Raw genomic sequence first — 26500 nt, 5'->3', positions numbered from 1 at the left:
TTCATATTTTTCAACCATATTGTATCTAATCAGTAAGTTTAAAGTGTTGAATGTTCCCATGTTTTTACCATGTGAGTTCTTCTTTTACACCATTTTTAAAATCATTAGTTTCATTGGTAAAGCCACAGTTCACTCAAAACGAACCCGAATGCGAAAGGTCTAACTTTAAGTTTAGGTTAAATTTCTCTTACATTTGGAATATCCTCAGTGTGTCATCTTCATACTAAACGTTTGATAATATTGGTTTATGTGGCTCTTCTGGGTCCAAAACGGCCCAAATGTAAAGATTGAAATCTGAAAATAGACCCAAAATAAGTCACTTTAACCAGAGATATGAGTCATTCTAACACGATTCATGCTTTAAAGACTATAACGCATTTTATACAACATTTCTGGCTCTGGAATCTGATTGGCTGAGAGTCGTGTGTGATATTCCCCAGCTTCACCGTTTGTAATATCGCTGTCATGGCGGTCGGGTTTTACTGTTGTGTCACGAAAGTTTCAGTGCCTGTTTTTATATGATCAGACGCTTAAGATGTGAGCCCAATGTTCAACGTCTTTAGGGCTAAATCTGTTCTTACGGTGTGGAGCGACATTAGGGAGAGTCATTAATGACATCCATTTCATCTTTGGCTGAACTAACCCTTTAAGCAATGGCCCTGGACGGTGGTTCAATGTCAACGTAGTGACAACGCCGTAACAACCTTCAACACACAACACACTCATAGCGACCTTTTGGCCATGTTGTGCCAGCGTTGTGTGTTTGCTGGGTTACATCAGTACTGTCGACACTATCCATGCACATTTGGTCAGATACGTTGCATTAATGCATTCATCATGATTCTCTGAAGAGACTCTGTTTAAGAAACCCTTGATAATGCTGTGTGTGTGTGTGTGTGTGAGAGAGAGAGAGAGAGAGAGAGAGAGAGAGAGAGAGAGAGAGAGAGAGAGAGAGAGAGAGAGAGAGAGAGAGAGAGAGAGAGAGAGTGTGTGATATTCATGTTGAGGAAGAAAAGGCTTAAGGGCATTACTTCCCAGATCCTCTGCTATTGATCGCCGGGAATGCTTTCCTCGCTCCGGCTCTTTCTCCGGCCTCCTCGGGTCACGGATGACTGTGTGTGTGTGCGCGCGTGTGTGTGTGTGTGTGTGTGTTTGGGATGCGGTCGGACAGGGTTTGTTCCTCAGATTCAAATCAGAGTTGATTTTCCATCCATCAATGATCTGAAAACGACAGCTCTTTTGTTATCTTTTGTTTAGCAGGTGTTCATCATTTATTTGTATGACAGTCTAGATGAAATTGTCACGTTTCATTGCGTTATCGTCACAAATAAAACACTCGACTCTGAGCACAAGTACACAACATGACTATAAACTCTTTATGAATGTATGCATGAAGGCTGAGGAGCTCTGTGTGTGTGTGTGTGTGTGTGGGCATGTTTTTGAGACGTATGAGGACTCAAATGTGTATAATGCCATGGGTATGACACAGGTATTACAGGAGAGGGTGAAATATGAGGACATTACCCATGGCCCCACTTTACAAAAGGCTTATAAATCACACAGGGGGAGTGTGTGTGTGTGTGTGTGTGTGTGTGTGTGTGTGTGTGTGTGTGTGTGTGTGTGTGTGTGTGTGTGTGTGTGTGTGTGTGTGTGTGTGTGTGTGTGTGTGTGTGTGTGTGTGTGTGTGTGTGTGTGTGTGTGTGTGTGTGTGTGTGTGTGTTGTTTCTCTGTTTGGCCCAATTACCGAGTGTTTTGACATGCAGACGAATCTGCCCATCTCTGGTCCTCCTGAAGTCATGAAAACCGTCTTCTGTCGCTTCATGACCCATTTCTTCATGTCGTGTGTGTGTGTGTGTGTGTGTGTTGTTAGCGTGAGCCGAGTCTCCAGTTTGTTACGATACGCTGGACAGAATGTTTCCATCAGGCTCAATGACCGCGCTTATCATTTAGAGGATGATTTCCGTCTGAGAGCGGATGAGATGTTTTATTCTGAGCTATGAGGCCGTTCAGAACCTCTCGTTTAGACGCGGCTGCTTCAGCTTTGATTGGCTTTATTTGGTTTTCAGTGCCGGATCTGATCTCTCTGGCCTCGATCTGACATGATTTATAGAGTATCTGGCGTTTTTCATAATGCATCTTTCAAAGCAGCGCTACAGAAAAGCATGATGTTAATGTTTATATCTTAATATCCTCATGCCTTATCGTTGCCTTTAGCAGAATCGAGCTTGATGACAGTATAATTACACCATATAAACAATCATTTGCTCTGAACAGTCATCAGTAGTTTTTAGTGTACCAGTGTACTGTAACTAATTTGCATAACACCCACCTCTGGTCCTGATTGGCTGAGCAGTGTCTCTAAGCCCCGCCCTCACTCACTGTAGTTAATGTCCGCCTCTGGTCGTAATTGGCTGAGCAGCGTTTCTTAGCCCCGCCCTCACTCGCTGTAGTTAATGCGCATAGAGAGAGACGGCTTCCCTTCTGACCAATCACTGCAGAGAAACTTTTAGAGAGGCGGTGCATAGAGAGACGTCATTCCTTCTGACCAATCACAGCAGAGCAACTCTCAGAGAGGTGGAGCTTAGAGAGACGGCTTCCCTTCTGACCAATCACAGAAGAGCAACTCTCAGAGAGGTGGAGCTTAGAGAGACGGCTTCCCTTCTGACCAATCACAGAAGAGCAACTCTCAGAGAGGCGGGGCTTAGAGAGACGCCTTCCCTTCTGACCAATCATAGCAGAGCAACTCTCACAGAGGCGGGGCTTAGAGAGACGCCTTCCCTTCTGACCAATCACAGGAGAGCGCTGTCAGAGAGGCGGGGCTTAGAGAGACGCCTTCCCTTCTGACCAATCATAGCAGAGCAACTCTCAGAGAGGCGGGGCTTAGAGAGACGCCTTCCCTTCTGACCAATCATAGCAGAGCAACTCTCACAGAGGCGGGGCTTAGAGAGACGCCTTCCCTTCTGACCAATCACAGGAGAGCGCTGTCAGAGAGGCGGGGCTTAGAGAGACGCCTTCCCTTCTGACCAATCACAGGAGAGTGCTGTCAGAGAGGCAGGGCTTAGAGAGACGCCTTCCCTTATGACCAATCACAGGAGAGCGCTGTCAGAAGGCGGGGCTTAGAGAGCGCGAAGCGTTTCAGACACTGAGAGAGAAGAGCTGATGCTGCAGTGGGGATTAGGAGAGAGCTGAAGTGTTTTTTGACCTTGGATGCATGAGAACCTGTTGTTGAAGCCATTAAAATAATAGAGCATAATAGAGACACTTTAACCTTAACTCAGAGGACCCTGAGTATATCCTTTAAATGTTAAATATCTGCGGAGGCGCTCTGACCTCATGTGTGGAGCCATTTCAAAGCTTAATTACTTTCTGGAGACATGCATCACTTTGGCATTTGTTTAACACGGAGTAACTTATTTAAACTAAATGACTCTGGGGCCAATGCCGGCTGGATTAGTCCCACACAAATTAAAAAGCTTCCCATACACACATACAGTGCTCTCTAAAAACACAATGCTGGTGTCATTTTACAGGAAACCCAAAGTTACACAAAACACTGATGAAAGTGATAAACATGTACATCTATGTTGTCTGAGCTGTAATACCCCCCCCCCCCCCCCTGTGCATTTATATAATTTATTTAAAAACCCGATAAAAACAGAATGCAATGATGTGGAAGTTTCAAATGTCAATATTTTAGTCAGAATACACCATAGACATCAAATGTTTAAACTGAGAAAATGTATAATTTTAAGGAGGAAAAAAGTTGATTTAAAATTTCGTGGCATCAACACATCTCAGTAAAGTTGTGCCGTGGCCATGTTTCCCCCTGTGTGTCATCCCCTCTTCTTTTTATATCAGTCTGCAAACGTCTGGGGACTAAGGAGATGAGCTGCTCAAGTTTAGGAATAGGAATGTTGTCCCATTCTTGTCTAACACAGGCTTCTAGCTGCTCAACTGTCTTAGGTCTTCTTTATCGCATCTTCCTCTTTATGATGCAGCAAATGTTTTCTAATGGTGAAAGATCTGGACTGCAGGCTGGCCATTTCAGTGCCGGATCCTTCTTCTGCGCAGCCATGATGCTGTAATTGATGCAGTGTGTGGTCTGGCATTGTCATGTTGGAGAAGGCGAGGTCTTCCCTGAAAGAGACGCCGTCTGGATGGAGCAGATGTTGCTCTAGAACTTGGATAGACCTTTCAGCATTGATGGCCTTTCCAGATGTGTAAGCTGCCCATGCCACACACACTCATGAACCCCAGACCATCAGAGATCAGCTTCTGGACTGAGCGCTGAGAACAGCTTGGGCTGTCCTTGTCCTCTTTATTCCGGATGGCGTCCCAGTTTTCCAAAAAGAACTTCAAATGTTGATTCGTCTGACCCCAGAACAGTTTTCCACTTTGCCACAGTCCATTTTAAATGAGCCTTGGCCCAGAGGAGACGCCTGCGCTTCTGGATCATGTTTAGATATGGCTTCTTCTTTGACCTGTAGAGTTTTAGCCGGCGACGGCGAATGGCGCGGTGGATTGTGTTCTCCAATGTTTTCTGGAAGTATTCCTGAGCCCATGTTGTGATGTCCATTACAGGAGCATTCCTGTGTGTGATGCAGTGCCGTCTAAGGGCTGAAGATCACGGCCATCAGTTTGGTTTTGACCCTTGACCCTTACGCTCAGAGATTGGTCCAGATTCTCTGAGTCTTTGGATGATATTATGCTCTGTAGATGATGATAACTTCAAACTCTGTGCAGTGTTTCTCTGAGAAACTCCTTTCTGATATTGCTCCACTATTGTCCGCCGCAGCATTGGGGGAATTGGTGATCCTCTGCCCATCTTCTGAGAGACACTGCCACTCTGAGAGGCTCTTTAGACCCAATCATGTTGCCGTTAGGCCTAATAAACTGCAGATTGGTCCTCCAGCTGTTCCTTATGTGAACATTTAACTTTTCCGGCCTCTTATTGCTCCCTGTCCCAACTTTTTTAATATGTGTAGCTCTCATGAAATCCAAAATGAGCCGATATTTGGCATGACATTTCAAAATGTCTCACTTTCAACATTTGATATGTTATCTATATTCTATTGTGAATAAAATATAAGTTTATGAGATTTGTGAATTATTTCTTTTATATTCGCAATTTGTACAATGTCCCATCTTTTTTGGAATGGGGTTTGTAGTGTCTATCGAGGGCCTTGTGAGCTCTAGCACCCTGCAGACAGTTTGGGCTGTTTCCAGCATATGTCTGCAAACACTGGGAAAGATAATTTTGTGTCACTGAGATATTGCATTTATACCACTGTATATGGGGAGACTTTAGATTTGGGTCGGCGGAAATTACATTTATAAAGTAATATTCCTCCCCTCAGATCGATTTGAATATTTTCCCCAGTGTTTGCTGCCCTCTAGTGGACAAGGCCTGAACTGTCTGCAGGGTGCTAGAGCTCAGAAATGGCTTTATAAACTAATATAAACGATGCATTATTACAGCTCAGACTTCATAGCTACATGTTTATTTTTTAATTGCATTTTATTTTGCTTTCTATAATATACATTTTTATTATTTATCTTATTTTTATTATTTTTTATTATTTTTTATTTCATAATACATTTTTTAGACATTTTATTTTGCTTTTAGTTTTTGCATGTTTTTATTTATTTATTTATATTTCCACATCTGTGTGTGAGCAGTGTAGGAGTGTCAGTGGGAGTGGCCTGTGCTTGAGTAGCCAATCAGAAGCACTCTCTCTCTTCCTGTCAATCATCTGCTCATTCGGGAGTGTTTGCTGCCCTCTAGTGGAAACGGCCGGAACTGTCTGCAGGGTGCTAGAGCTCAAAAATCTATTTATATCCAAATATAAATGGGACGTTATTTCAGCTCACACAACACATAGTGGATTGCTCCAGACCTTTTTTTTGTTTGTTGAGGTTCATCAGTGTTTTGTGTAACTTCAAAGGGTTTCCTGTAAAAGTGTGTATTTAGAGAGCGCTGTATTCATTTTGGTAGACCAAATCCAGCCGGAAATCCCCAAAAATACTCCCAGGGCTTTTGTCTCTCTGGTTTTTAGGTGCTTTAACAGCCCACCGTCCATCAGAATCAACAGAGTCCGTCCGTTGATGGCCTTCCTGTTTAATTAGTTAGCATGCATTGGGCTCTGCTAATGAGGCTGACGGATCACGGCCAATTAGGAGACCAATGACAGCCGGAAGCCTGATTAGAGAGAGCAGAGATGACGGCCGTGTAAGCAGGTGGGCCGGCAAAGCAAAGCATTGTGGGTCGTTAGACCGCATCTTAATTAGTCTGCGAGGTCTCAGCCTCTGGATGAAACACTGGCATGATCACAGGAGGAATCATTGATAAACCGTCTAAGAGTGGCGTTTGTTTGACCTTCTGATGGTCATTGGTAGTGTGTATTCTCACACGTCCTCAAAGAGAAATGCACATGTTTTTATCGTGTGTGTGTGTCCTCGTCGGGTTGTGTAATGGAGTCTGTCAGCGGTGGTTCGGGTCCTGAAGAGCGAGGCTCGTGCTTTCACAGCGTGGACGAGATTAGCTTCGTCATCCACTCGCTGTCCAGCAGGAAACTCTGGGGAAACAACTTCTCTTTTCTTTTTTCTTTCTTTTGTTTTTGTTTTGATTTATCTTATTTTTATAGTATTTTAATTATTTTTTAACATTTTTTTTATTTAGTTGTTCCATATTTTATTTATTTTATTTGACCTTTTTATTTTTTAAATGTTCTCATTTGTCTTATTTTAATTATTTTTTTAGTTAATTGTAATATTTTTTTATTTAACTTATTTTAATATTTTAACATATTTTTTATTTTTATTTTGTTTTATGTATTTCATTTTTTTTAAATGTTTCGATTTTTCTTATTTAAAAAAATATTATTAATTTTTAATTTAATTTAAATGTACTTTTATCTCATTTGAATTGTATAATAGTTTTTTTGTTAATATTTCTTTATTTTTAATTATTTTATTTTACTTTGAATTTTTTTAATTTTTGATTTGCCTGATTTTTAATTGAATTTTAAATTAATTAAAAAATATTTTTAATCATTTTTTATTTGATTTGTAGATGTTTTTAATTGTATTTTATTTTATGTTTTATGTTTTTTATTTTATTTTATTTATTTATTACTTTTTTAGATATTTTATTATACTAAAATATTTTACATTGTTTTAATTAATTTTTTTGTATTTGTTGTTTTAAAAATGTTTATTTGTCTTATTTAACACATTTTTTATTTATTTATTTATTTATTATAATTTGTGTGTGTGAGCATTGTAGGAGTGTCAGTGGGCGTGGCCTGTGCTTGTGTAGCCAATGAGAAACACTCTTTTCCTGACCTGTCAATCATCTGCTCATTAGAGTGTGTTTGAGCTTCAGTTTAATCAAACTCGTCTTCCTGACGGGAAGCGAAGCTGTGAGGATGAGTTCGTAAAACAACAGGAACGATTTACAGCGGCTTCAACATGAGGGAGGAGTGAGTCTCTCTCTCTCTCTCTCTCTCTCTCTCTCTCTCTCTCTCTCTCTCTCTCTCTCTCTCTCTCTCTCTCTGCTGTCGTTCTCCCACGGCACCCTTCTATTTTCTCTCCTGTGATGTTCCTCTATTTTGGGAATGCAGGAGCTGAATAATTCCTCATCGCTCTCTCTCTCATCGCTCTCTCTCTCTCTCTCTCTCTCTCTCTCTCTCTCTCTCTCTCTCTCTCTCTCTCTCTCTCTCTCTCTCTCTGTCTCTCTGTTAATTAGATTTAAACGCTCTCTCCATTAATTTGCATATGAACACCCTCTTAATGAGAGCAGATAATGAAGTTCTGTAATCACAGGCCGCAGTGTCTCATTAGCGGAGGAAATGCTCATATTCAGCACATTCATAACGTGCGTGTGTGTGTGTGTGTGTGTGTGTGTGTGTGTGTGTGTGTGTGTGTGTGTGTGAGAGAGTAAATTAAATTAAGGCCCTGTGATTTGTGCGATGCAGAAAATGTGGACAGAATTAATTCATAAAAACAGAATTTCCTGTAAAATGCAGAATGTCACGGGATTGGTCAAATGTTGGATGAATAAATCAACAGTGGGTCCGACTCTTAAAGGGCCAGTTCACCATTAATGAGAGTCCTGGGATCATTTCCTCGGCCTAATGTCGCTCAAACCCGTCAGACTTTCCTTCCTCAAGTAAAGCCTGTCAATAGAGGACAGGAATCTCTCCATTTCATTACAAATATCTTCATTTGTGTTCAGAAGATGAACGGGAGTCAGTCACATTTAATCCAAAATGAAGAAATTAAGTCTGTGAGTTAGTGCTTAAAACAAAAACAAATATCTGTGCTGTTTTTAACGGAGTAACGCGATATTGTAACGCATTACTTCCCATAGAAAGTTATTAAGTAACGCAATAAACGATTTATTCTTTACATTTACTTTAACTGGTGCAGAACCTGTCCAGTGTAATCAGCTTTTCTCTGTGTGTGTGTGTGTGTGTGTGTGTGTGTGTGTGTGTGTGTGTGTGTGTGTGTGTGTGTGTGTGTGAATATATATTCCTGTGATCAAAGCTGAGTTTTCAGCATCTTATGAGCAGAAGAAACATGAGTGTGTGTGAGTAAATGAGGAAACGTGTGTGTGTGTGTGTGTGTGCGTGTGTGTGTGTGCGTGAGTGTGAGTGTGAGTGTGAGTGTGAGTGTGAGTGTGAGTGTGAGTGTGTGTGTGTGTGTGTGTGTGTGTGTGAGTAAATGAGGAAACGTGTGTGTGTGAGTGTGAGTGTGAGTGTGAGTGTGAGTGTGAGTGTGAGTGTGAGTGTGTGTGTGAGTGTGTGTGTGTGTGTGTGTGTGTGTGTGTGTGTGTGTGTGTGTGTGTGTGTGTGTGTGTGTGTGTGTGTGTGTGTGTGTGTGTGTGTGTGTGTGTGTGTGTGTGTGTGTGAGTAAATGAAGAAACACACTCCGGGCCAATCATCTCTTCCATTTGCTTGTTTTCAGATGGCAGTGTCAATCATATATTAGCCTCAATCTGTTTCCCGCTCCCTCGTTTGACCTCATTCATGTTCTGATGCTGATAATCAGCGGTTATATACGGCTGTGTGTGTGTGTTTAGCTCAAGGCGACACGCCTTTGGTTTACACACCCGCTGAGTGTAATTGGAGGCAGTTAAGAGAATGATGTTAACAATAATCACTGCGATAAGACGCAACACATTTGGTTGGCAAAAAGCTGAGAAGTAATTGTGTTTCCCTCGTGAGTTGGTGCAATGCCGGCTCAATCCACCGCGGCCACATTAACACACAGTCACGGCCGGTGTGTGTGTGTGTGTGTGTGAGAGATCAGATTCACATTCCTCCAACACACACACAAACACACTCACTCATATATCTGTTGCAGATTGTTGTTATGTATGAATCATTTGTACGCAGATCGTGTCAGTGCAGTGAAATCGATAATATTACTGAATATTCAGGTGTTGATATTTAAATGTGGGCAGTCTTATGCTGGCACACACACACACACACACACACACACACACACACACACACACACACACACACTCTGTATTGTCTCTTCTTGTGCGTCTGCTGTGTTTAAGTCTCGCTCCTGCTTTACTGCTCCGCGCTTTGCTCTATCGCTTCTATATTTTATCTCATAATTTAAACTTCAGCAAATCAATCACAGCGCTCAAACAACAAAGCTTGACTTTAATGATAAAACTAGAAACTCTGGAGACTGGATTACTACAAAAAAGTGAACACTTCATCCGACCGCCTCTCGCTGCCATCAGCCGACTATCAGACGGATGAGACAATGCCTCTTCTAGTTTCAGAATCTACGTGCGGATTAAGGGATGTAGAATAAGCTCGTGCAGAATAAGGCATTAATATGAGCTTTAGAAGTGCTCATAAACAGACAATATCATAGGAATATGATGATCATAAGACACTAGTTAATAGTTAATAACTGAAGTTTATAATAAAGTGTTAGCGAGATGACCTAATCTATTAATCATGTATAATCTTCATTAGTTGCTGATAATCATTAATAAAGGGGTCAGCATTAGTAATACATTAACTCGTGATTATCTGTGCAGTAGTTAAGCATGAATTAATGATATCAGTGCACCTGTTGTAAAGTGTTACCCTCTTTCTCATGCATGTGTTATAAATATGTTAAACAGTGATGTCATCAGCTTATTTTAATTTATCATATAGTGAAGGATGTTTTATTTTTATTTCAGACCACTATTGTGTATTTGACCATTTTATTTTATTTTATTTATTTATTTATTTTTATTATTTTTACAACTGTTTAAACTATCCTTATTCTTTTTATTATTATTATTATTATTATTATTTTTATTTTTATTATTATTATTATTATTATTATTATTATTATTATTATTATTATTATTATTATTTGTATTGTTCATGAAACACATACAGTAATTATACATAACACATATAGTGTGGGGAAAACGAACGAGAAGAAAAAAATACACAAGAGTCCGCTGCTAAATAATGGGAAATAAAATAAAAAATATATAAACAAATGAAAAATAGGAAAGAGTGGGAAAAACAGACAAACAAACACAGAAGGGAGTGAAAACACACAGCTTGTGCTTAGGATGTGTGTTTAAGGAGGATTTAGATGATGTTTTAAATGGGAATTTGTAACTATCCTTATGTTTATTTTTTAATTCGTACACGTGGTATTCTTTTTTCTCATGCATGTGTTATCACTAATTTAATGATTTTCTATGTAAAGCCCTTTGAGTTGCCATTGGTAATGTGCTATATAAATAACCTTGGCTTGGCTGTGTTCCTTCAGGTCCTCTGCGGCTGGTCGTCCCCAGCGAGTCGGTTTCGGCACACCTGGGCGATACGGCTCTGCTGCGGTGCGAGGTCACAGGTCAACCCATGCCTGCGGTGCGCTGGCAGAAGAACCGGGAGGACCTGCCCGTGACCTTTGACCCCGAGAGTCGAGTGGTCATCCTGCCGTCCGGCTCTCTACAGGTCAGCAGAGTTCAGCCGCCGGACTCGGCAACGTACAGATGCCTAGCGGAGAACCCCGGCAGCTCACGCACCGGCACTGACGCGGAGCTACGCGTGCTTCCAGGTGTGTGTGTGTGTGTGTGTGTGTGTGTGTGTGTGTGTGTGTGTGCGTGCGTGCGTGCGTGTGTGTGTGTGTGCGCGCGTGTGCGTGTGCGTGTGCGTGTGCGTGTGCTTGTGCGTGTGCGCGTGTGCGCGTGTGTGCGTGCGCGTGCGCGTGCGCGTGCACGTGCGTGTGTGTGCGTGTGTGTGTGAGAGAGAGAGAGAGAGAGAGAGAGAGAGAGAGAGAGAGAGAGAGAGAGAGAGATGGTCAAACACTCTATTTCTACAGCATGCATCAGAATGGAATCAAATACGAGACAAATTCACATTATTAGTATTATTATTTACTTCAGTGTGTAAAGTGTCACAAATGACAAACAACTTCAAACAGGTAACATCCCCAAACTGTTCCCACAAAGTTGGGAGTGTGGAATTGTCCAAAATGGCTTGTTGAAGCATTAAGAGTTCCTTTCACTGGAACTAAGGGCCCAACCCCACCCTATAATCCCCCCTCCACTAAACTTTACACTCCTCACAATGCATTCAGGCGAGTCCCGTTCTCCTGGCGACGGCCAAACGCAGACTCGTCCATGGGATTGTCAGACTGAAACGTGATTGGTCGCTCAGAGAACACGTCTCACTGCTCTAGAGTCCAGTGGCGGCTGCTTTACTCCACTGCATCCCACGCTTTGCATTGCTCTTGGTGATGTAAGGCTTGGATGAGCTGCTCGGCCATGGAAACCCATTCCATGAAGCTCTCTCCGCTGTTCTTGAGCTCATCTGAAGGCCACAGAAGTCTGGAGGTCTGGAGCTGTTGACTCTGCAGAAAGCTGGAGACTTCTGCACACTGTGACCCTCAGCATGCGCTGACCCCGCTCTGGGATTTAACACTTCGTGGCTGAGTTGCTGTTGTCCCCAATGGCTTCCTCTTTGTTATAATCCCACTAACAGTTGAGCGTGGAATATTTAGTAGTGAGGAAATGTCAGGAATGGACTATCAGTCATTTTCCCCGAATGATTTCTGCAGCTCTGACATTTCCTCTGATCAATGTTGGAGAATCAATGCCTTGTTAGTCGTGTTTGAGTCCGGTAACCTCGGCGTCCTGCTAATGATTCCAGTCTCGTTTATATTCTACTAATGCTCACCTGAAACCAGTCCAGAAAAACCCCATCCGTTGCGTTCAGTGTGAATGAGTTTTCTCTGGCGGTTTGAGCTGAACTCTGCTGAGCTAGTTTGTTAAACCGATGACATGTTTATAGCAACTAAAGCGTTTTATTTTTTTATTTTTATCTATGTGTGCTGGTCTGGTTGCAAAGCAAATTGCCCTTCGGGGACAAACAAATAAAGTGAAGTGAAGTGACAACACATTTGGTTTAATGAGGCATTTGAACAAACTGTCCTCCAATAAAACGACTCTATAGGTCATTTTTCCAGCACCTCATTATGACCTTTATTAACGTTTTAAAGTCATGCGCCCTCTAGCGGCCGTAAAAATTATGACAGTGTCGTGTCATGTGACGAATGACTGTCGTTACCAATCAAAATGCAGGTTCATTTTAATGCCATGTGGGGACTTTTTACCACCATTTGTCATATTTACATTTAGCACAAAAAAAAAATGTATTTACAATCTCACCCACCCCGTTCCTAAACCTACCCAGAGATAGCACGTGTGTTCCTGATATCAAACTCACGATTAGCCTAGAAATCTAGACGCACCCTAGCGGCAGCAAATCTAATCGGCCCGCGAGTGTCGTCTAGCATCTCTCAGTACACTTCTGAGCTGTAAACGCCAAACTCTGGTCAGGCCAATCACATCGTGTATAGAGTCGGTGGGCGGGGCCATAATGACGACGGCCGAGTTGTGTTTATGGCGGTCTGTTGAATCAGCTTTGACCGCGCCTCCGGAAGACTTGAGTTCAGCTTTTCTCTGAGAAAAGAACAAAGAACGGCACTGAAGTCATTCTGAAGAAGGGAAGATGTGTTCAGAGTTTAGCCGACCGGATACGGCGAATGTTTAATCTGTCAGCTCCGCTTCACCTTCATTGCTCTGGTTGGTGTAGCGCTATCCTATCGCGTGCAGAGGGAGTTTGACAGACAGCCGTTTATCCCGCCCCTCAGATTGAGCCGTCAATGGGGAGTTTCAGACCAAACATCTGGATGTGGGTCAGGCTCATCAGGCTATCTCACGATCACATGACCACATGCTGTATATCCCAATGCTTTACCAATTGAGCTATGCAAAACCTGGAAAATTATGCAGATAGAAGGGAAAAATCCTTTAAAATCAATTAAAATTGACAATAGGGGCACAACTTTAGTAAACGCTCGTATGGGGCGTAATTCAAGGAAGTGACAAACGAGCTTTACAGTCGTATTGGTTGGAGGACATGTTGCTTTTGAAGGAAACCACATTTTTATATGTGATATTATTGCATTGGCACAGATCGTATTGATAATGTGTGTCTAATGCTGCGTTCACACCGCATGCGAATGACGCGGCAAGGATCACGCGAATTGAGCGTTTTGAACCTAACCCTAAGCAGGCTCCTCATTGGTTAACACGGCGCGAATATTCGCCAATGTTCCGATTTTTCAACTTGAGCGTTTCATGTTTCACGCGAATCACGTGAAACACGAATCGCTCAAGTTGAAAAATCGGAACTTTGGCGGATATTCGCGCCGCGATAACCAATGAGGAGCCTGCTTACTGCTGTCACGTGGTGAAGTGACGGATGGGGAATCCATAGGGGAACCCCGAGGCCAGAGTAATTTAAAAATACCATCTGTTATTGTGTCACAAAATGTAGTTTTAATAGTTTTTCAGGTGAGAATGTAGTTGTTTAAAGCTCAAATATGTGATTTATTTATTAAGAGAGCTCCTATTTGAAAATTTGATCTGGTGTTTTCGGAGGTGTGAGACCCAGGCGATCACCGGAGCTCAGCGCTCATCAACCGCGGCGAGAGCAGCCTTAACTCGGCTAGTCCTTCTGCCGACGGACGCTGCCTGGCGGAAGCCCCTCCCTTCCTTTAGTGCTGACACAGGCTGGAGAATCCTTTATTTGGCGGTTCATTGCGATTCGGGATCAGACTCAGACATGTGTAGGCCGGTGAATCTTAAATAGTGAAGTAACATTACTTTCTTGAGCTAAGACCTGTATAGGCGTATACTGGAGGACATGCTGCATTTGAAGGAAACCGTCGTATCTCTCATTAATCCCGTCTCAGAGTCAGTAACGGTTCATTGTTGCTCCAGATGATGCTTTAGGAACCGGGGAATGATGCCAGTTTATGATGATGTTTGACGTCTAGAGAGGGAGATGATTGACCTGTCGGGTCAGATGTGTGTGTGTGTGTGTGAATCGCTCTCCGCTTTACCTGATGTGTAGTCAGGTGTGTGTGTGAATCGCTCTCCTCTTTACCTGACGTGTAGTCAGGTGTGTGTGTGAATCGCTCTCCGCTTTACCTGATGTGTAGTCAGGTGTGTGTGTGAATCGCTCTCCGCTTTACCTGATGTGTAGTCAGGTGTGTGTGTGTGAATCGCTCTCCGCTTTACCTGATGTGTAGTCAGGTGTGTGTGTGAATCGCTCTCCGCTTTACCTGATGTGTAGTCAGGTGTGTGTGTGTGAATCGCTCTCCGCTTTACCTGATGTGTAGTCAGGTGTGTGTGAATTGCTCTCCGCTTTACCTGATGTGTAGTCAGGTGTGTGTGTGTGAATCGCTCTCCGCTTTACCTGATGTGTAGTCAGGTGTGTGTGTGTGAATCGCTCTCCGCTTTACCTGATGTGTAGTCAGGTGTGTGTGTGTGAATCGCTCTCCGCTTTACCTGATGTGTAGTCAGGTGTGTGTGTGAATCGCTCTCCGCTTTACCTGATGTGTAGTCAGGTGTGTGTGAATCGCTCTCCGCTTTACCTGATGTGTAGTCAGGTGTGTGTGTGTGAATCGCTCTCCGCTTTACCTGATGTGTAGTCAGGTGTGTGTGTGTGAATCGCTCTCCGCTTTACCTGATGTGTAGTCAGGTGTGTGTGTGTGAATCGCTCTCCGCTTTACCTGATGTGTAGTCAGGTGTGTGTGTGAATCGCTCTCCGCTTTACCTGATGTGTAGTCAGGTGTGTGTGTGAATCGCTCTCCGCTTTACCTGATGTGTAGTCAGGTGTGTGTGTGTGAATCGCTCTCCGCTTTACCTGATGTGTAGTCAGGTGTGTGTGTGTGAATCGCTCTCCGCTTTACCTGATGTGTAGTCAGGTGTGTGTGTGTGAATCGCTCTCCGCTTTACCTGATGTGTAGTCAGGTGTGTGTGAATCGCTCTCCGCTTTACCTGATGTGTAGTCAGGTGTGTGTGTGTGAATCGCTCTCCGCTTTACCTGATGTGTAGTCAGGTGTGTGTGTGTGAATCGCTCTCCGCTTTACCTGATGTGTAGTCAGGGGTGTGTGTGTGAATCGCTCTCCGCTTTACCTGATGTGTAGTCAGGGGTGTGTGTGTGAATCGCTCTCCGCTTTACCTGATGTGTAGTCAGGTGTGTGTGTGTGAATCGCTCTCCGCTTTACCTGATGTGTAGTCAGGTGTGTGTGTGTGTGAATCGCTCTCCGCTTTACCTGATGTGTAGTCAGGTGTGTGTGTGAATCGCTCTCCGCTTTACCTGATGTGTAGTCAGGTGTGTGTGTGAATCGCTCTCCGCTTTACCTGATGTGTAGTCAGGTGTGTGTGTGTGTGTGTGAATCGCTCTCCGCTTTACCTGATGTGTAGTCAGGTGTGTGTGTGAATCGCTCTCCGCTTTACCTGATGTGTAGTCAGGGGTGTGTGTGTGAATCGCTCTCCGCTTTACCTGATGTGTAGTCAGGTGTGTGTGTGAATCGCTCTCCGCTTTACCTGATGTGTAGTCAGGTGTGTGTGTGTGAATCGCTCTCCGCTTTACCTGATGTGTAGTCAGGTGTGTGTGTGTGTGAATCGCTCTCCGCTTTACCTGATGTGTAGTCAGGTGTGTGTGTGAATCGCTCTCCGCTTTACCTGATGTGTAGTCAGGTGTGTGTGTGTGAATCGCTCTCCGCTTTACCTGATGTGTAGTCAGGTGTGTGTGTGAATCGCTCTCCGCTTTACCTGATGTGTAGTCAGGTGTGTGTGTGAATCGCTCTCCGCTTTACCTGATGTGTAGTCAGGTGTGTGTGAATCGCTCTCCGCTTTACCTGATGTGTAGTCAGGTGTGTGTGTGTGTGTGTGAATCGCTCTCCGCTTTACCTGATGTGTAGTCAGGTGTGTGTGTGTGAATCGCTCTCCGCTTTACCTGATGTGTAGTCAGGTGTGTGTGTGTGTGTGTGAATCGCTCTCCGCTTTACCTGATGTGTAGTCAGGTGTGTGTGTGTGAATCGCTCTCCGCTTTACCTGATGTGTAGTCAGGGGTGTGTGTGTGAATCGCTCTCCGCTTTACCTGATGTGTAGTCAGGTGTGTGTGTGTGAATCGCTCTCCGCTTTACCTGATGTGTAGTCAGGTGTGTGTGTGAATCGCTCTCCGCTTTACCTGATGTGTAGTCAGGTGTGTGTGTGTGTGAATCGCTCTCCGCTTTACCTGATGTGTAGTCAGGTGTGTGTGTGTGAATCGCTCTCCGCTTTACCTGATGTGTAGTCAGGTGTGTGTGAATCGCTCTCCGCTTTACCTGATGTGTAGTCAGGTGTGTGTGAATCGCTCTCCGCTTTACCTGATGTGTAGTCAGGTGTGTGTGTGTGTGTGTGAATCGCTCTCCGCTTTACCTGATGTCTAGTCAGGTGTGTGTGTGTGTGTGTGAATCGCTCTCCGCTTTACCTGATGTGTAGTCAGGTGTGTGTGTGAATCGCTCTCCGCTTTACCTGATGTGTAGTCAGGTGTGTGTGTGAATCGCTCTCCGCTTTACCTGATGTGTAGTCAGGTGTGTGTGTGAATCGCTCTCCGCTTTACCTGATGTGTAGTCAGGGGTGTGTGTGTGAATCGCTCTCCGCTTTACCTGATGTGTAGTCAGGTGTGTGTGTGTGTGTGTGAATCGCTCTCCGCTTTACCTGATGTGTAGTCAGGTGTGTGTGTGTGAATCGCTCTCCGCTTTACCTGATGTGTAGTCAGGTGTGTGTGTGTGTGTGTGAATCGCTCTCCGCTTTACCTGATGTGTAGTCAGGTGTGTGTGTGTGAATCGCTCTCCGCTTTACCTGATGTGTAGTCAGGGGTGTGTGTGTGAATCGCTCTCCGCTTTACCTGATGTGTAGTCAGGTGTGTGTGTGTGAATCGCTCTCCGCTTTACCTGATGTGTAGTCAGGTGTGTGTGTGTGAATCGCTCTCCGCTTTACCTGATGTGTAGTCAGGTGTGTGTGTGAATCGCTCTCCTCTTTACCTGATGTGTAGTCAGGTGTGTGTGTGTGTGAATCGCTCTCCGCTTTACCTGATGTGTAGTCAGGTGTGTGTGTGTGAATCGCTCTCCGCTTTACCTGATGTGTAGTCAGGTGTGTGTGTGTGAATCGCTCTCCGCTTTACCTGATGTGTAGTCAGGTGTGTGTGTGAATCGCTCTCCGCTTTACCTGATGTGTAGTCAGGTGTGTGTGTGAATCTCTTCTAAAGTGTTAAACGAGTCCTCTGTGGTCATGATCTGGTTGTTTTCCGTCTGCCGAACGGATGATGTTTGGCTTCGGGCGTTTGGAGCGTCTCTAGAGAAGGCATTCGGGAGTTAAACGCGAGCAGGTTGTGAACTGTGCATGATTTCGGCAGCTTTATCCTCAGCGTTCAGAGGTCATGCAGCGAGGAGATGAGAAACAACTGCAGCCGCTGCATCAAAACGACTCCAGCTGTGTGTGTGTGTGTGTGTGTGTGTGTGTGTGTGTGTGTGTGTGTGTGTGTGTGTGTGTGTGTGTGTGTGTGTGTGTGTGTGTGTGTGTGTGTGTGTGTGTAATGTAATGTAATGTAATGTAATGTAATGTGTGTTTCCCGAGCAGAGCCTGGAGTGCTGAGAGAGCTGTCGTTCCTCCAGAGACCTCAGAAGGTTACGGCTCTACAGGGCTCAGATGCGGTTCTGGAATGCTCCGCCTCCGGCTTTCCCAATCCGTCCTTCTATTGGCTGAGAGGAAGCGAGCTCATCCAGAGCCGGTGAGCACACACAGCACCAGCCTTTGTTCTACAACACTAGCTGCTAAAATAAATTCTATTCACTCGTTTATCTAATAATAACTCCAGTACCTCAGTGTAATATTCCTCCAGTTGATCATCTGTTCTCTGTGTGAATATAAAGTAAAGTGTGATTTATTCCTGTGATCATCATCATCATTATTCTTCAGAGTCACATGATCCTTCACTAATCACTCTCATATCTGATGATCAACACACAGTTATGATTATTATCAGCTCATATTTTTGTGGAAACTGATCCATTTTATTTTTTGAGGATTCTTTGAAAAATAGAATAATATTGTCAAAATCTTAGCATAAACATATTTATACATCTATTAAACATTTTAGTTGGATGTTTGTGTAAAAAAATTTAAATGTTGCGACTTGTTTTTACAATGTTCAGAGAACATTTAAATGTAACGTTCCCCAACGTTTGAAGAATGACACAATGTAACGTTCTCAGAACGTTTGAAGAATGACACAATGTAACGTTCCCATAACGTCTGAAGAATGACACAATGTAACGTTCCCATAACGTTTGAAGAATGATACAATGTAACGTTCCCATAACGTTTGAAGAATGACACAATGTAATGTTCTCATAACGTTTGAAGAATGACACAATGTAACGTTCTCATAACGTTTGAAGAATGACACAATGTAACGTTCTCATAACGTTTGAAGAATGACACAATGTAACGTTCCCATAACGTTTGAAGAATGACACAATGTAACGTTCCCATAACGTTTGAAGAATGACACAATGTAATGTTCCCATAACGTTTGAAGAATGACACAATGTAACGTTCCCATAACGTTTGAAGAATGACACAATGTAACGTTCTCATAACGTTTGAAGAATGACACAATGTAACGTTCTCATAACGTTTGAAGAATGACACAATGTAACGTTCCCATAACGTTTGAAGAATGACACAATGTAACGTTCCCATAACGTTTGAAGAATGACACAATGTAACGTTCCCATAACGTTTGAAGAATGACACAATGTAACGTTCTCATAACGTTTGAAGAATGACACAATGTAACGTTCCCATAACGTTTGAAGAATGACACAATGTAACGTTCCCATAACGTTTGAAGAATGACACAATGTAACGTTCTCATAACGTTTGAAGAATGACACAATGTAACGTTCCCATAACGTTTGAAGAATGACACAATGTAACGTTCCCATAACATTTGAAGAATGATACAATGTAACGTTCCCATAACATTTGAAGAATGATACAATGTAACGTTCCCATAACGTTTGAAGAATGATACAATGTAACGTTCCCATAACATTTGAAGAATGATACAATGTAACGTTCCCATAACGTTTGAAGAATGATACAATGTAACGTTCCCATAACATTTGAAGAATGATACAATGTAACGTTCCCATAACGTTTGAAGAATGACACAATGTAACGTTCCCATAACGTTTGAAGAATGACACAATGTAACGTTCCCATAACGTTTGAAGAATGACACAATGTAACGTTCCCATAACGTTTGAAGAATGATACAATGTAACGTTCCCATAACGTTTGAAGAATGACACAATGTAACGTTCCCATAACGTTTGAAGAGACACAATGTAACGTTCCCATAACGTTTGAAGAATGACACAATATAACGTTCCCATAACGTTTGAAGAATGACACAATGTAACGTTCCCATAACGTTTGAAGAATGACACAATGTAACGTTCTCATAACGTTTGAAGAATGACACAATGTAACGTTCCCATAACGTTTGAAGAATGATACAATGTAACGTTCCCATAACGTTTGAAGAATGACACAATGTAACGTTCCCATAACGTTTGAAGAGACACAATGTAACGTTCCCATAATGTTTGAAGAATGACACAATGTAACGTTCCCATAACGTTTGAAGAGACACAATGTAACGTTCCCATAACGTTTGAAGAATGACACAATATAACGTTCCCATAACGTTTGAAGAATGATACAATGTAACGTTCCCATAACGTTTGAAGAATGACACAATGTAACGTTCCCATAACGTTTGAAGAATGACACAATGTAACGTTCCCTTAACGTTTGAAGAATGATACAATGTAACGTTCCCATAACATTTGAAGAATGATACAATGTAACGTTCCCATAACGTTTGAAGAATGACACAATGTAACGTTCTCATAACGTTTGAAGAATGACACAATGTAACGTTCCCATAACGTTTGAAGAATGACACAATATAACGTTCCCATAACGTTTGAAGAATGACACAATGTAACGTTCCCATAACGTTTGAAGAATGACACAATGTAACGTTCCCATAACGTTTGAAGAATGACACAATATAACGTTCCCATAACGTTTGAAGAATGACACAATGTAACGTTCCCATAACGTTTGAAGAATGATACAATGTAACGTTCCCATAACGTTTGAAGAATGATACAATGTAACGTTCTCTTAACGTTTTAAGAATGACACAATGTAACGTTTGGCAGCTGATCTCTATATTAACCCCATTTTGTCTTGAGGGCAAAATGAGTGTTTCTGTAGATTCTCTCTAACCGAACGTTAGCGTCAGAGGAAGGACTCTCAGGTGTGTCAGGGAGCCTCATATCTCCTAAAGTGAATGCTGTTTCCTGATTCTCTCTCAGATCGAAGAAATACTCTCTGCTGAGCGGAAGCAACCTCCTGATTAGCAGCGTGACGGACGACGATTCGGGAAGCTACACCTGCGTCGCTCAGAACAAACACCAGAATATCTCGGCGTCCTGCGAGCTCTCGGTGCTCGGTGAGTTCACTCCTCATCACATCATTTCATCAGAACCGCCGGATGATTACACGTCTCGGTGTTTAGCTGAATTATTCCTGAATGGTTATCGTTTGGATTAGTCCAGGTCTTTATACAACCAGCCAAACGGTAACACTTCAGTATGAGGAGCACATACTCTCTATTAACTCCGACTTCTGCCTCAATAAACTCCTAATTTACTGCTTATTAATAGTTAGTGCGGTAGTTTTTGTAGCGTTTAAGTTTAGGTATTGGGTCGGATTAAGGGATGTAGAATAAGCTCATGCAGAATAAGGCATTAATATGAGCTTTAGAAGTGCTCATAAACAGACAATATCATAGGAATATGATGATCACAAGACACTAGTTAATAGTTAATAACTCAACCTTATAATAAAGTGTTACCAAATAGTGTCTGAAGCTTTCAGTGGCGAGAACCAATGCAGTGTTGTTGTGCTTGTTCAGTGTTCGATTAGAGTTTATCATGTTCATGCATTGACTTTTACATCAGTGACCCGAGACGGCTGGAAGAAAGTCTACCTACAGTGGCCTTCATCAATATACACACAGCAAAAAGGCTTTTCTTACTTAGTATTTTGTCTTGTTTCTAGTCTAAATATCTAAAGAGTCTTAAAGGGGTTCTTCAGCGCTGGGAAGATGAATCTGTATTTAAACTGGGTCATCAATGCAGTAGAAATGTGAAATTATTTTTGAATTTGGTGCCATCTAGACTGAGAAAAGACAGTATTTTTGTCTCATGGGGATGAAAGACTACAACTCCCAGAATGCTTTGCTGCCCAGTGAGGCCATTCCCAAAGCCACCACTACTGGATTACTGTGACTGAGTTAGAGAAGACGTGTGTGTTCAATATAACGATCGAGTCGCCTCGTGAGTCTCACAGCACTAACTCAGATTAGGAGTCAGATTACATTTAACGTCATAAATGAGCTGATGAGCTCTCGTGATGAGAGCTGAGGTAATCGCGACTACACTCACAACGCAAGCTCAGTCTGGAGCGTTTCAGTTCATGCCTTTGGAAGCTTAACTTTCATAGAAATTAATTTGAGAAGTTAAAAGACTTCCATTGCTTAGCATCCGTTTAAATGAGTGCCTGAGCTGAGCTGTGAGTGTGATCTCCATCCTCATGTGCGGGTGTAAAACATGAGGAAATGGCTCCCTCTGCTGGCTGTAGTCTTTAGCCTTTGGCCAAACCTTCCTAAGATAAAGCAAATATCGTTAATTTGCGTCATGGGAGGAATTTTTCCAGAAATAAAATGTATAAATCTCTTGTCTCAGGGGAATATGAGTAGGGAAAACCACAATCATTTGAATATACTCCAGGGTTTCTACTGATACAAAGCCATATGCTAATCGCTGAAGATACCCTTTAAAACAAGAAACATTTACTAGACAAGTCAAAATTATTGTCTTGTTTTGGGGGCAAAATAACTCAAACTTAAAAGAGTTTTTGCTTAAAATAAGATAAATAATCTGCCAATGGGGTGAGAGAAATAATCTTGTTTTCTGTTTGAATTAAGATTATTTCTCTCACCCCATTGGCAGATTATTTATCTTATTTTAAGTAAAAACTCTCTTCATTTTGAGTTATTTTTCACAAAACAAGACAATTACTTTTGCTTGTCTAGTAAATGTTTCTTAATGTAAGAATGTTTAGAGGTTTGGACTAGAAACAAGACAAAAATACTGAGGAAGAAGAGCATTTTGTGCAGTTGTAGTGTTTTTCATTTCTGCTTTAAGCACCGGAGCTCTTGTAGACGGACGCTCTGTGGTTGTTTAAAGAGGCTTTTTAAGTGAAGCATTTTGCATGAATGCCCTTCAGATTCACGCTGTAAAATCTGCGAGTTTGCCGATGTCTCTGGATGATGGTTTCGGAGGACTGGCGCGTCCCAGACTCGCATTACAGGCGCCAATGATCGCTCAGATCCGTCTGGAAATCCATTCTCTTTCATTGCCAGAGGTGTGGATATAATTGAAGCCACGGCCTCCTCTAGTGAGATGAGCCAATCTGCTTTGGGCAGAAGACACATTTTATCCCAGACTTAAAAAGTCATCAGCATTTGAGCTTCTTGTGATTAAAACGGTATCTTTTATCCTGTCAGATAGTCAACTAGACGTGCGGTGAAGCTACAGTCATCCATACTGCAAAACCGCATCAGTAACCTGTTCATAAGCAGCCGCAGACATCTGTTCTCAGAGCAGTGTGAGCGAGATCCAGAAGAGCTGTAGGCCCGCGCGGACGTCCTGCTGGATTAATATTCATGTGTTGTTTTGAAGGAGTGCGTTTGAGTTTGTGTGGGATTAAAGTGATTCTGAAGAAACTTTGACTCTTTTGTGAAGAAATCCTTGTTTTTTGAGCTGATTCTCGTGTCCAAGAGTTTCATGTTGCTTTGTGAGATTCTCCATTTGATCGTTAGCTCTTTGAAATGAGCTTTTTGTTCTTGTTTTTATTTTCCCATCCGTGTAAATCTCCTCTGTTTATATTCGGTGGTTATTATGTCAGACTTCACAGCTTTGCATGTTTTTGTAGATGTTTGGTTCGATTGATAAAGCGGATGGTTCAGATTCTGTTTTCTCATTAGATGCTGGTAAACACGAGCTCTATTCAACAGTTAGCTCTGATTGGCCGTTCATAGATCAGCGCTGAGAGGCGTCAATGTTTGTTGCGCCTGTGTATTGATTGACAGACAGAGAGAGAGAGAGAGAGAGAGAGAGAGAGAGAGAGAGAGAGAGAGAGAGAGAGAGAGAGAGAGAGAGAGAGAGAGAGAGAGAGAGAGAGAGAGAGAGAGAGAGAGAGAGAGAGACTGACTGACATAAATCCTGATGCTTTAGATTGTTTACTATTTTCCTCAAGAAGAAAGATGCGAAGTAACTCACCAGTTTTTATCTGAAATGTAAATGTTGGCAACATTGTTATAAAAGTGTTACAAACCCCATTCCAAAAAAGTTAGGACATTGATCAAATTGTGAATAAAAAAAGGAATGCAATAATTTACAAATCTCATAAACTTATATTGTATGCACAGTAGAATATAGATAACATATCAAATGTTGGAAGTGAGACATTTTGAAATGTCATGCCAAATATCGGCTCATTTTGGATTTCATGAGAGCTACACATTCCAGAGAAGTTGGGACAGGGAGTAATAAGAGGCCGGAAAAGTTAAATGTTCACATAAGGAACAGCTGGAGGACCAATCTGCAGCTTATTAGGCCTAATGGCAACATGATTGGGTATAAAAAGAGATATCGATGCTGAAAGGTCTATCCAAGTTCTAGAGCAACATCTGCTCCATCCAGACGGCGTCTCTTTCAGGGAAGACCTCGCCTTCTCCAACATGACAATGCCAGAGCACACACTGCATCAATTACAGCATCATGGCTGCGCAGAAGAAGGATCCGGCACTGAAATGGCCAGCCTGCAGTCCAGATCTTTCACCATTAGAAAACATTTGGCGCATCATAAAGAGGAAGATGCGATAAAGAAGACCTAAGACAGTTGAGCAGCTAGAAGCCTGTGTTAGACAAGAATGGGCCAACATTCCTATTCCTAAACTTGAGCAGCTCGTCTCCTCAGTCCCAGACGTTTGCAGACTGATATAAACAGAAGAGGGGATGACACACAGGGGGAAACATGGCCACGGCACAACTTCAGGAGATGTGTTGATGCCACGAAATTTAAAATCAACTTATTTTCCCCTATAAAACATTATACATTTTCTCAGTTTAAACATTTGATGTCTATGGTGTATTCTGACTAAAATATTGACATTTTTAAACGTACGCATCACTGCATTCTGTTTTTATCCGCAATTTGTACAGTGGCCCAACGTTTTTGTGTTTCTACATTGATAAACTGACACTACCGGACTGATCAGCTGACAGGAGGATATACTTCAGTGAATTTATCCATAATGCATACATCTTTTCCCTAATAATATCCCATCCACTCCTTGTCAAGAACATTTTTTCCAAATATTTACAAAGAATGTAATATTTCATAATGTTGATTTAAACTGCAATGTTTTTTCAAGATTTATAACATTTACGGGTGGCCATTCTCGCCAGATATCCAGTTATAGAAAGACTGCCGGATATTTGACACTCAGTGGCAGCTTTAATTATTATTATGATTATTAACCTGATGATTTAATGAGGTGTGTTGATGTTGCCTTTGGTGGCGTTTAATTCGTGTTTCTTTAGAATAATGACACTTGTCTTCTCTAGAGCTGCTTTACTGATAAATCATTTTTGATGCTGTTTTCATTTAGCAAGTCTTGATATCTTCAATCATTTCTCCAGTAAATGTCTTGATTTTCCATAGCACGGGCCGTCTCTTTAGTCTAGCTAGTGGGAGGAATCCAGCGTGTGTGTGTGTGTGTGTGTGTGTGTGTGTGTGTGTGTGTGTGTGTGTGTGTGAGAGAGAGAGATGCTCTTGAACAGATGGCTTGTATGAAACGGCAATGTATGGTAATTATTGTACATGACACCTGCGTCGCCTTTAATTAAACATAAGCTTTGTGGAAACTTTCTGCCACTTTTAATTGGTTCTTCAACACTGCAGTATCCACATTAGATTCAAATATTAGGTGGGTATATTTTTGTATTGGAGTGTTTTTTCGGCCGCTCTCCAGGGATAACGTTAAGCGAGAGTCGAATCTCATTGATGTTCATTATAAGCATCAGAATTTAATCTTCTATATCAGCATCTCTACCACATTGTATATTTTGCTTAGTTTGGGCCTCTGATATGAATATGATTTCTGACGTCTTCTCTGGGGTTTAGTAATCTCTCCGGCACATGAAGAGTTGAACACACACACACACACACACACACACACACACACACACACACACACACACACACACACACACACACACACACACACACACACACACACACACACACACACACACACACTCTTTTGTCCATCGCTGGAGGCTGTGCTGAGACTTCTACTGTAAATCTACGGCTGTCGTGAGTGAACCCGAGTGGCTCATTAGTTTGGCCTCAACTGGTTTGACTGGCAGGTCAGTGGAGTCCATTTAAAGGAGGTCTGGCCTGAACCCAAGTGTGTGTGTGTGTATGTGTGTGTGTGTTTGTGTGTGTGTGTGTGAGGGTCATCCAGCATCGGATAATGAGGCTCCATCGGGTTGGCTGGTGTGTTTTTGCTGCCAATTAGTTCACTCATCGTTGACTGGGAGAAAGGAAGGAAACGCAATCAGTGTAAAATACAAGTGTCATCAGCCAGTTCAGGATCGGCTCTGTGAGTGTCAAGACGTTTAACCGGAGCACACTCCACATCCCAAACAGAGACAGTCATCGAGTCACACCAGGGGGGATTTTAACGATCTGAGGGCTTCGTTTCTGAATCCACCTCTGCTAGTTTAACGACGGAAACGGCTCATGGTCTAAAAGGGTCGTCCCTCACCTCTTAATGAGTCATGGGTGTGTTTAGGGCGTAACGTGCAATAAACCAATCAGAGTCTCATCTCCCTTTCCCTTTAAAAG

General features: G+C 42.4%; 2 protein-coding genes across 2 annotated transcripts in view; one reads left to right on the top strand and one right to left on the bottom strand.

Moving 5' to 3' along the window:
* rnf170 (ring finger protein 170) overlaps positions 1-8608 on the bottom strand; it is a 346071-nt gene extending 337463 nt beyond the window's left edge. Inside the window, exon 1 of the mRNA XM_067439803.1 lies at positions 8599-8608. The gene's annotated coding sequence lies outside the window, so the exon portion shown is untranslated. The remainder of the gene's footprint in view (positions 1-8598) is intronic.
* Positions 1-26500, top strand: part of dcc (DCC netrin 1 receptor) — a 284296-nt gene that overhangs the window by 82951 nt on the left and 174845 nt on the right. Inside the window, exon 3 of the mRNA XM_067439804.1 lies at positions 10804-11091. Coding sequence (XP_067295905.1) covers positions 10804-11091 — 288 coding nt within the window. The remainder of the gene's footprint in view (positions 1-10803; positions 11092-26500) is intronic.

This window comes from Pseudorasbora parva, chromosome 3 (genome assembly GCF_024679245.1).
Source record: "Pseudorasbora parva isolate DD20220531a chromosome 3, ASM2467924v1, whole genome shotgun sequence".
NCBI classification, from domain to species: Eukaryota; Metazoa; Chordata; class Actinopteri; order Cypriniformes; family Gobionidae; genus Pseudorasbora; species Pseudorasbora parva.
The sequence above is the reverse complement of the archived record's forward strand: the minus strand, read 5'-3'. Positions and strand labels throughout refer to the sequence as shown.